The following is an 11,671-nucleotide window of genomic DNA, read 5'->3' as shown; positions in this document are numbered from 1 at the left end:
ACATTTTTTTTTTTTTTTAAATTCAAATTATTATTTTATTTTGGATGTTTTTTTAAAATGTTAAATAAACAAAGTCTTGGCTTTCAGAATATGAAACTTTTATTTCCAAAATCACACGATAAATACATTTTTGAAGCTTGTAAAGGGAAGAAGACAGCTCCCCTCGCCACTCTGCTGTTCTGCTGTTCCCCTCCCTCCGCTGAAATTATGAATGTAAGGCATATAGTAATCATAGATAACACGGCAGGGTCCGTTACAGTTTGTTTTCATCTGGTTTCAAATAAACAAAGTCTTGGCTTTCAGAATATTAAACTTGTTTCGGCAAATTCAGATGATAAATACAACTTTGAAGCTTGTAACGGCATAATTACAAGCGGAGAACGGAGTAACTTGACGTCACAGCAGGCATAACAACAGCCGATGTTTCTCGTGAGGGTTTTCCCCGGGAAACAAACACAATACACACAAACGCAAATATACACAAACACCCACACGTCAGAATGAGAATATGTTTCACATGTGACTTATTCAAATTGCGAGTGATTGAGTGAAGAAAAAGTTTGAGTGGCGCTCGGAAAAGGAAATTGTTGAGGGAAAAGGAGTTTCGAGACAAGCAGCTATTACAAAAAATGCCGACGCTTACAGGTTATTTTAAACCTGTAGGCCAGGATGAGGAGGAAGGACAGATGAGTTCTGTACCGAGCGGTAGCGGTGCCGGCCGCGGGGCCTCGGAGACAAGTAGGCCGTCTGGTTCTGATAGCGATGGAGTAGCGGGAGAGGAAAAACAGACAGGAGGGACATTATCTGTTGGAGGAGATGGAGAGGACGACGAGGACTTGCTACGTGGAGGGGAGCCAACGGCAACCGGACAAATACATGAGGGAGGCCCGATACGTCACTCATATGGAGGAGAGGACCAGGCGCGTGTAGAGCAGAGTGGAGAAGTGCGATCACAGAGCCTGCCGAGGCTATAAATGACTTTGATTTGTTGTTTAAACAGGGGGCCTACAAAAACTATCAGCCCCAGGGCCTGATGGCAGGTTAAGGCGGGCTTGATTATGGGGTGTCACCAGGGCCGCCTTAATGCATGGACTGACCTGGCCTGAAGCCCAGGGGCCTACGGAGATCGGGGCCTATCATGAGGCAATCAAAAACATTTTTATTTTTTTTATTCAAATTATAATTTTTTTATTTTGGATGTTTTTTTTAAATGTTAAATAAACAAAGTCTTGGCTTTCAGAATATGAAACTTTTATTTCCAAAATCACACGATAAATACATTTTTGAAGCTTGTAAAGGGAAGAAGACAGCTCCCCTCGCCACTCTGCTGTTCTGCTGTTCCCCTCCCTCCGCTGAAATTATGAATGTAAGGCATATAGTAATCATAGATAACACGGCAGGCTCCGTTACAGTTTGTTTTCATCTGGTTTCAAATAAACAAAGTCTTGGCTTTCAGAATATTAAACTTGTTTCGGCAAATTCAGACAATAAATACAACTTTGAAGCTTGTAACGGCATAATTACAAGCGGAGAACGGAGTAACTTGACGTCACAGCAGGCATAACAACAGCCGGTGTTTCTCATGAGTGTTTTCCCCGGGAAACAAACACAATACACACAAACGCAAAAATACACGTACACACACACACGTACACACACGTACACACGTACACACACACACACGCACACACAGACACGCACGCGCACACACACACACACACTTGTGAGCTTCCCCCAGACCAGAGTAATCCAAACGAAAATATCTTCCCTCCGTAGTATTTTGATCATTTGCTCCGCTAATCAATCAGATCGATGGGTCCCAGAGATTTTTCTCAAAAATGATGACTCCGCAACAGTCAGTGGGCACCACTTAACAGCCAATCAGAATGAGAATATGTTTCACATGTGACGTATTCAAATTGCGAGTGATTGAGTAACAGATGAAGGTTGTTTAGGAGAAAATGTCGGAGAAGAAAAAGTTTGAGAGTGGCGCTCGGAAAAGGAAATTGTTGAGGGAAAAGGAGTTTCGAGACAAGCAGCTATTATAAAAAAAGCCGAAGCTTACAGGCTATTTTAAACCTGTAGGCCAGGATGAGGAGGAAGGACAGATGAGGTCTGTACCGAGCGGCAGCGGTGCCGGTCGCGGGGCCTCGGAGCCAAGTAGGCCGTCTGGTTCTGATAGCGATGGAGTAGCGGGAGAGGAAAAACAGACAGGAGGGACATTATCTGTTGGAGGAGATGGAGAGGACGACGAGGACTTGCTACGTGGAGGGGAGCCAACGGCAACCGGACAAATACATGAGGGAGGCCCGATACGTCACTCATCTGGAAGAGAGGACCAGGCGCGCGTAGAGCAGAGTGGAGAAGTGCGATCACAGAGCCTGCCAAGGCTATAAATGACTTTGATTTGTTATTTAAATAGGCCCCAGGGCCTGATGGCAGGTTAAGGCGGGCTTGGGTGTCATCATATGCCGTTTCCATGGAAACGCATCCCTCGCCATAAAACAAGATGTCGATATAACTCCAATTGACACGGTCCGATCATCCCCCAAACTTTGCTTGTATATCACCGGTCCATGCCTCAACAGCTCTACGCCAAATCTGAGATCTCACCATAGGCTGTTGCCATGGAAACGCATCCCTCGTCATAAAACACGATGTTGGCGTGATACTTATGCAAATCGTCTAAAACAGCACCAGACTTCAGATAATGGTTAATGGTCCGGCCCTCAACAGCTCTATGTCAATTATGGGTTGCCTTCATATGCCTTTTCTGTGGAAACGCATCCCTCACCATGAAACACGATGTCGCTGTAACTCCAATGGACACCGTCCGATCGTCCCACAAACTTCGCTTGTATATCACCGGTCCATGCCTCAACAGCTCTACGTCAAATCTGAGATCTCACCATAGGCTGTTTTCATGGAAACGCATCCCTCTTCAAAAAACACGATGTTGACGTAACTGATATGAAAATGGTCAAAACACCACCAGACTTCCGATGACAGTTAATGGTCCAGCCCTCAACATGTCTATGTGCCATTAGTGAGTTTTCCTCAAAAGCTGTTGCCATGGCAACGCATCCCTCGTCATAGAACACGATATTGCTATAACTCCTATGAAAATGGTCAAACTTCACGTGTGCTAACAGTCCAGCCGTGAAGACATCTACGTAACAGTTTTGAAATTTCTTCAAATGCCGTTGCCATGGCAACACAATGCTCGCTATGAAACACGGTTTTCTCATAACTTCAGTGAAAATGCTCCAAACGGCCCAAAACTTCACAGGTTTGGTAACGATGCAGCCATCAAAACATCTAAGCATATTATGTATGGGGATTGTCCCCCAGGAGGTTTTTAGAAATACTAACATATAAACTACGCATTCTGGTACACTGAGCTTGTCAGTGTGAATTACTTTAAATTGTGGGTAAGGGTAGATTGCTCAATCTTGTTCTGATTGGCCAGAAGACTCGAAAAAACATCAGCAAAGATGTTTTATTGAGAAGATGATCACTATGTGACAGAAGTTTTCAAAACCGTTTATGGTCTCCGGTACTTCCCGTCCAACGCCTAATGCATGCACAGCGTTAGAAAATTGGGCCTTCAAAATAAAAAATAAATGTCCAACTTCTTTTTTTCTTCACTTACAGATCTGCGACCCACTCGAAACGGGTCCACGACCCACTTTTGGGTCACGACCCACCAGTTGAGAACCACTGGTCTAGAGAGCCTTTAATATTGCTGGGCAAATATCCTCCATACCTGACCACCCTTGATGAGAAGGAAAAAGTGGCCACCATAATCAAATAAGATGATGTCAATGCCGGGAATTACGAAAAGAACAAGTTGCATGGAAGTGATGAAGACAGAGATGAAGATGACTGCAGAAAACAAAGTAGAGCTTAGGGATTGCAGTCTTAGCTAGAGAGAAAGTAATAGTAGGGGCAGGACAGATGAGAAGAGATATATCAGCTGCATAACAGAGAGCTTTGCCAGAACACAGCAGCTTCTCAACACGTCTCTCTGCAGATGGAGACTCCCCAAATTGATGAACTCTGCTTTCCAGAACTCTTCAACAAATCCTGCAGCAAGTTTACGCCAGCTCAGTCAGATGTCCTGCTCGCTTACATCCTGCAGTCCTTCATCGCTCTGATCACTGCAGCTCTCAACCTGCTGGTCATCATCTCTATCTCCCACTTCAGGCACAGACACACTTTCTGCTTAAGCTTATATATGTTCATGATTGGAAAGTAACAGGATTTAGCCATGCATTCCTTTTAATTAATGTTTCAGATAATAGTTATTCTGTTTTAAATGATAACATATTCAAACCTGACGTTTTGTGACAAAATAGTTTAAGCAAGCACTGCTCAACAAATGCATGTCCATGTCTTCTTTGTGTTTTAGTGCTGTTTGTTGTTACAAGCTATCATTGATAATTGTATTTATGGTGAAATTCTTCCTTTCCAGGCAGCTCCACACTCCCACTAACCTCCTCATCCTCTCCCTGGCTGTCTCAGACTTCCTTGTGGGCCTCATTTTGATGCCTGTTAAAATCCTTTTAACAGAGGCTTGCTGGTATTTGGGTGACCAGATGTGTGCTCTGTATAATATAGTTGCTTTTATCATTACCTCTTCTACGGTTGGAAACATGGTGCTCATATCCATTGATCGTTATTTTGCTATTTGTGACCCTCTACATTACACCACCAGAGTTACTCTGAACAGAACACAAATCTGCATCTGTCTGTGTTGGATTTGCTCTGTTATCAATAATTGTCTAATTTTAAAGGACTTTCTGAGACAACCTGATTCATATAATTCTTGCCATGGAGACTGTGTAGTTGTCCTTAACAATATCACAGGAACGGTTGACTTAGTTGTTAACTTTATTGCCCCCATTACTGTTATCATAGTTCTGTATATCAGAGTGTTTGTGGTGGCTGTGTCTCAGGCTCGTGCCATAAGCTCTCATGTTATCGCTGTTACTATGCAACGTTCAGTTGGTGCAACTGTTAAGAAATCGCAGATGAAAGCAGCCAGGACTCTTGGTGTTGTTGTCCTTGTGTTTCTAATATGTTTTGTTCCATATTACACTCCATCCCTTCTAGGTGAGGATATTGAACATAGTAGTTCAACCTCACCCATTGTATTCTGGTTGATGTTCTTTAACTCTCTTCTGAACCCAGTGATTTATGCCTTCTTATACCCCTGGTTTAGAAAATCGATCAAGCTCATTGTTACCCTTAAGATACTTAAGTCTTACTCGTGTGATTCTAAAATACTGTAATGACGGGCTGGGGTTGAGATATATTCTAAAAAACCTCTGTTCAGATGGACATATTTGTTGCTGTTGTCGCTGAGTCAGAATGCAATGTGTAATGGCTGAAGAAAGATTAGACATTATTTAATGCAGTAAAACATATGTAACTGAAAGATATTAAATAATTGAAAACTGGAAAATATGACATTGTGTTGAAGAAGTAGTAGTTTTTGACCTGTGTTGACTTCAGTTTGACCAGTATTCTGTTAATGATATGTTCAATTGTTAATTTAGTAGACAATATGCAATATGCAACTTCAACTGTGTGTGTGTGTGTGTGTGTGTGTGTGTGTGTGTGTGTGTGTGTGTGTGTGTGTGTGTGTGTGTGTGTGTGAGAGAGAGCGAGAGAGAGAGAGCAAAAGGAGAAAAGGTTTTACTGACACATAACAGATTTGGTTCTCCAACACACTGACGATACAATATAACAAGAACAAAAATAAATCTTGTTGAGTGCTAACACTCAACAATTTACATGTACTGTCTGTTGCAATAATGAGGGATTAAAATGTAGAAAAACATTCATAATATTTAGGCTGAGAATAAGAATTAAAGCTTCATCAGCGATGATCGGGACCTCGTTAGGGCTGCTCGATTAAGGCAAAAATCATAATCATGATTATTTTGGTCAATATTGATATCACGATTATTAAATACGATTATTCTTTGACTTTGAAAACATCAATTTATTGAACTTTTAAAGAATAAATAATGGTAATTTGAACAGTATATTGTTAACAGTTGATTACCCTGAACTTTAAGTATAATTCAACTGAAAAACCAATACAAATATATATAACATAAATTATACATTTATTTCTAAATTTAAATAAATAATATAAAATTAATAAATACCAATAAAGAAGATCAACAAATATTTTGGGGCACACTTCCACAACCTACTGAACATAATAATTATAATAAATACAAATGTATTAGATTATTGGCAAAGCGTTCAGCTGAAGCCACATGTTTTTCAACTTCTCCACGGCCACGATGATTTATTTACATATACTGTGTCTTGCAATAATGGGGGGTTAAAATGTAGAAAAACAATCCTCATATTGAGGCTGGCAATAAGAATTAAAGCTGCAAGAAGCGATGGCAAAAATCATAATCACAATAATTTTGGTCAATATTGATATAACGATTATTAAATACGATTATTTATTGACTTTGAAAACATCAATCTGTTGAACTTTAAAAAAATAAATCATTTGAACAGTATCTTTTTAACCCTTAACTTTAAGTATAAATCAACTGGTAATCTCATAAAGGAATATTTAAATCAGTTTCAACAAACATTTAGCATCATTGCCATATCTGAAACTTGGATCACGGAGGACAAAGGCTTAGACTTTGAGCTGGAGGGCTATGAACTCAGATACATAAATAGACAAAACAAGGGTGGAGGAGGAGTAGCCTTGTATGTGGACAATACTTTACAATTTAAGGTGATTAATTATATGTCAATAGTGATTGATAATGTATTGGAATGTATCACGATTGAAATCTGCAAAGAAAAAACGAAAAATGTAATCATGTATATAGTATAGAGCACCCGGCTCTAGTATTGAGATTTTCAAGGACTGGATGGAGGAAATATTCTCAAAGTGATTAATAAAACAGTTTTCATTTGTGGTGACTTCAATGTTGACCTTCTGAATCCAAATAATCACAACATGACAGAATAATTTTTCAACAGTGTACAGTATGAGTTTAATTCCAAAAATTACTAGACCCAGCAGAATCACATCGCACTGTGATACTCTCATAGACAATATATTCACAAATGACAGAAAAAAATACAGTAAGTGGACTCTTAATAAATGATATAAGTGACCACCTACCAGTATTTGCAGTTTATGACAGAAACTATAGTAATAACATGGCGGACAAAGCTATTCAATACAGACGAGTTGGATCAGAGGAAGCAATGAACGCTTTAAATACCTTACTGGCACAAAGATGGGATGATTTATACCAAGAAAATAATGTTGACAGTGCATATGATCAATTCCTGAGGATTTTTGTATCATTATATGATACATACTGCCCAATTGTCAAATACAGTAGAAAAATAAAATATGCAGAATGTCCATGGATCACAAGGGGTTTACAAAATGCCTGTAAAAACACAAATTCATTGTAAAGAGATTTCATGCGAAATAAATCAAAAGAGACAGAGATTAGATATACAAAATATAAAAAGAAATTAACAATTCTAATAAGGACCTACAAAAATGAATACTATCTGAAAATACAAGACAAAAAATAAAAACATTAAAGGAATATGGAGCATACTGAATAGTATTATAAAAAGTGGGTCTAGAAAAATGAGTTATCCTTCATACTTCATTGACAAGGATAAGGAAGAGGAAAATATGGATGTTGTATCCAACAGTTTCTTTGTAAATGTTGGATCTGAATTAGCAAGCAAGATCCCTGATGGAGGAACATCAGAATAAAAGCTGGAAAACTTATTAAAACGTAATCCTTTCTCAATGTTCCTCACAGCAGTGGATGAAAGGGAAGTAGTTGATATTGTAACGAAATGTAAAAACAAAAAATCTACCGATTGTGATGACATTGACATGACTGTATTAAACAAGGTTATAGATGTTATTTCAAAACCATTCACACACATATGTAACTTATCATTCCAAACTGGTGCTTTTCCTAACAAAATGCAAATAGAAAAAGTCATACCTTTGTTCAAAGCTGAGAACAAACATCACTTCACAAACTACAGACCTGTCTCACTTCTACCACAATTCTCAAAAATTCTTGAAAAGCTTTTCAATAACAGACTGGACAATTTCATAGAAAAACACAAACTTCTCACAGAAAAGTCAATATGGATTCAGAGCCAATAGATCAACATTGATGGCTTTAATAGACTCACTTGAAGAAATTACTAGCTCAATTGACCAAAAAAAAAGCATTTGACACGATTAATCATGACATATTAATAAAAAAACTGGAACGTCATGGAATCAGGGGTGTAGTTTTGGAATGGGTAAGGAGTTATTTAACCAACAGGCAACAGTTTGTGAAGCTGGGAGAGTGTTGTTCTTCATATTTGGACATTACATGCGGTGTCCCCCAGGGGTCAGTATTGGGGCCAAAACTATTTATTATGTACAGTGGGGCAAAAAGGTATTTAGTCAGCCACCAATTGTGCAAGTTCTCCCACTTAAAAAGATGAGAGGCCTGTCATTTTCATCCTAGGTATACCTCAACTATGAGAGACTAAATGAGAAAAAAAAAAAAAAAAAAGAAATCCAGAAAATCACATTGTCTGATTTTTAAAGAATTTATTTGCAAATTATGAAGGAAAATAAGTATTTGGTCAATAACAAAAGTTCATCTCAATACTTTGTTATATACCCTTTGTTGGCAATGATAGAGGTCAAACGTTTTCTGTAAGTCTTCACAAGGTTTTCACACTGTTGCTGGTATTTTGGCCCATTCCTCCATGCAGATCTCCTCTAGAGCAGTGATGTTTTGGGGCTGTCGCTGGGCAACACAGACTTTCAACTCCCTCCAAAGATTTTCTATGGGGTTGAGACCTGGAGACTGGCTAGGCCACTCCAGGACCTTGAAATGCTTCTTACGAAGCCACTCCTTTGTTGCCCGGGCGGTGTGTTTGGGATCATTGTCATGCTGAAAGACCCAGCCACGTTTCATCTTCAATGCCCTTGCTGATGGAAGGAGGTTGTCTCTCAAAATCTCACGATACATGGCCCCATTCATACACGGATCAGTCGTCCTGGTCCCTTTGCAGAAAAACAGCCCCAAAGCATGATGTTTCCACCCCCATGTTTCACAGTAGGTATGGTGTTCTTTCTCCTCCAAACACGTCTAGTTGAGTTTTTACCAAAAAGTTATATTTTGGTTTCATCTGACCATATGACATTCTCCCAATCCTCTTCTGGATCATCTAATGCTCTCTAGCAAACTTCAGACGGGCCTGGACATGTACTGGCTTAAGCAGGGGGACATGTCTGGCACTGCAGGATTTGAGTCCCTGGCGGCGTAGTGTGTTACTGATGGTAGCCTTTGTTACTTTGGTCCCAGCTCTCTGCAGGTCATGGACTAGGTCCCCCCGTGTGGTTCTGGGATTTTTGCTCACCGTTCTTGTGATCATTTTGACCCCACGGGGTGAGATCTTGCGTGGAGCCCCAGATCGAGGGAGATTATCAGTGGTCTTGTATGTCTTCCATTTTCTAATAATTGCTCCCACAGTTGATTTCTTCACACCAAGCTGCTTACCTATTGCAGATTCAGTCTTCCCAGCCTGGTGCAGGTCTACAATTTAGTTTCTGGTGTCCTTTGACAGCTCTTTGGTCTTGGCCATAGTGGAGTTTAGAGTGTGACTGTTTGAGGTTGTGGACAGGTGTCTTTTATACTGATAACGAGTTCAAACAGGTGCCATTAATACAGTTAACAAGTGGAGGACAGAGGAGGCTCTTAAAGAAGAAGTTACAGGTCTGTGAGAGACAGAAATCTTGTTTGTTTGTAGGTCACCAAATACTTATTTAACCGAGGAATTTACCAATTAATTCATTAAAAATGTGATTTCCTGGGTTCTTTCCCCCCATTCTGTCTCTCATAGTTGAAGTGTACCTAGGATGAAAATGACAGGCCTCTCTCATCTTTTAAAGTGGGAGAACTTGCACAATTGGTGGCTGACTAAATACTTTTTTGCCCCACTGTATATCAATGAAATATGTATCGAGAATACTCAAGTTTGTTTTGTTTGCTGATGACACCGATATCTTTTGTTCTGGGGACAGTGCCAGCTACTATTGGAAGAGATCACAGCTGAAATATGCAAACTAAAGTTATGGCTAAACAGTAATAAGTTATCATTAAACTTGAATAAAACAACATTAATCATATTTGGAAATAGCAATACATAAGCATCCATTAAGATAGATGGGATTTACATTTAGAGAGTTAAAGAAAATATATTCCTTGGAATCACAATTGATGAGAAACTGAGCTGGAAACCACACATAAAACTTATTAATTCCAAAGTCTCAAGAAGTCTTACAATATTAAACAAGGCAAAACAGATTCTTGCTCATAATTCCCTCTACATTCTTTACTGTTCATTGGTTTTAACTTATTTAAGTGAGGCTGACCATTGAGCGGCCCGACCAAGCAAGGAAGCAGAGGCAGAGAGTTCAAATATAACCCGGTGTGGGCATTTATTAAATCATGGGCACATGATTCACAGCCTCAATTGCTGTCCACCTGAACACATTCAGCAGCCACAAGGATCTCTCACACACTACCTGTCCACTGACAGGGAAAACAGAGCCTAAATACACACACACTAATCAGGCCAAAAAGACACAGGTGTGCAGAGGTTTGGGGGAGTAATTATAAAAAAAACACAATCTCTATTTATTCTACAAAAAAGAGCAATAAGACTTATTAAAAATGTCGGCTATAGGGATCATACAAACCCATTATTCTTAGAGCTAAAATGATTAAAACAGTCAGATCTTGTTGAATTCCAAATCGCACAAATCATGTTTAAGGAAAAACACTTTCAATTACCTGGGAATGTTCAGATAATATTCGATGAAAGACAAGATAATTATTATTTACGGGGTTCATTTATGTTCACTAATATTAGGGTGCGCACAACAAAGAGAAGTTTTTGTGTTTCTGTTTGTGTGGTGAAGATCTGGAACAATTTGAGCGAGGAGCAACAAGTCCTCCAACTCATACGACCAAATAGGTCCATTGTTCAAGCCCTTATTACGACCTATAATCACGTTTTAAAGTTTTCGACCTCTAGTGCTCCCGTTGATTGCAAACGTACAGAGGGTCGTTTATTCACAAATAACCCTCTCTGTAAAGTCCTAAATTCTAGGATAGTTTGGTAATTAAAATGCATTTTGATTACATTTCTAGCGAGAAATGTATCTTGTACTTTTGGAATCCACGTCCAATGGATGTGTATGATCTATAGTTTGATAGATATTACGAAGATGATTTGAGGTTTCGCCAGGAGAACGTGTATATGCAGCAGCTTCCATGTAAAGTTAGCGTCAACCCTCACGGGGTGAAAACGGGGGGTTACGTATTGTAACCCTAGCTATATAAGCACAGGCGGAGCCCTCTACTGGACTCTATGGGTACTACTCTCTATCATGCTGTGCATGCTTTCACCTATTGATATCGCAAACGTAGCCGGCCAATCGGGGCGAGCCTACCTGAATGCGCGCGCAGGCCCACAGTATATAAGGCGGCTACGCCCTCCGCCCGCCATCCTACACCCTCTTCAGCGAGCGGCCTAGGAAAGACAGGGCCCCCAGGTAGAGGACTCC

General features: G+C 39.8%; 1 protein-coding gene across 1 annotated transcript; it reads left to right on the top strand.

Annotated features, from left to right (window-relative positions):
• Window positions 1-4,033: 4,033 nt before the first annotated feature.
• On the top strand, window positions 4,034-5,294 carry LOC307029754 (trace amine-associated receptor 8a-like; the record flags this gene model as incomplete). The annotated part of the gene is made up of 2 exons (XM_079665835.1): window positions 4,034-4,206; window positions 4,475-5,294. The coding sequence occupies 2 exons, from the start codon at window positions 4,034-4,036 to the stop codon at window positions 5,292-5,294; spliced, it is 993 nt and encodes a 330-aa protein (XP_079521961.1).
• Between the last annotated feature and the right edge of the window lie 6,377 nt (window positions 5,295-11,671).

Source organism: Notothenia rossii (assembly GCF_949606895.1).
Source record: "Notothenia rossii genome assembly, chromosome: 2".
Taxonomy (NCBI): Eukaryota; Metazoa; Chordata; class Actinopteri; order Perciformes; family Nototheniidae; genus Notothenia; species Notothenia rossii.
Note: the sequence above shows the minus strand (reverse complement) of the source record. Positions and strands in the feature narration are given on the sequence as shown.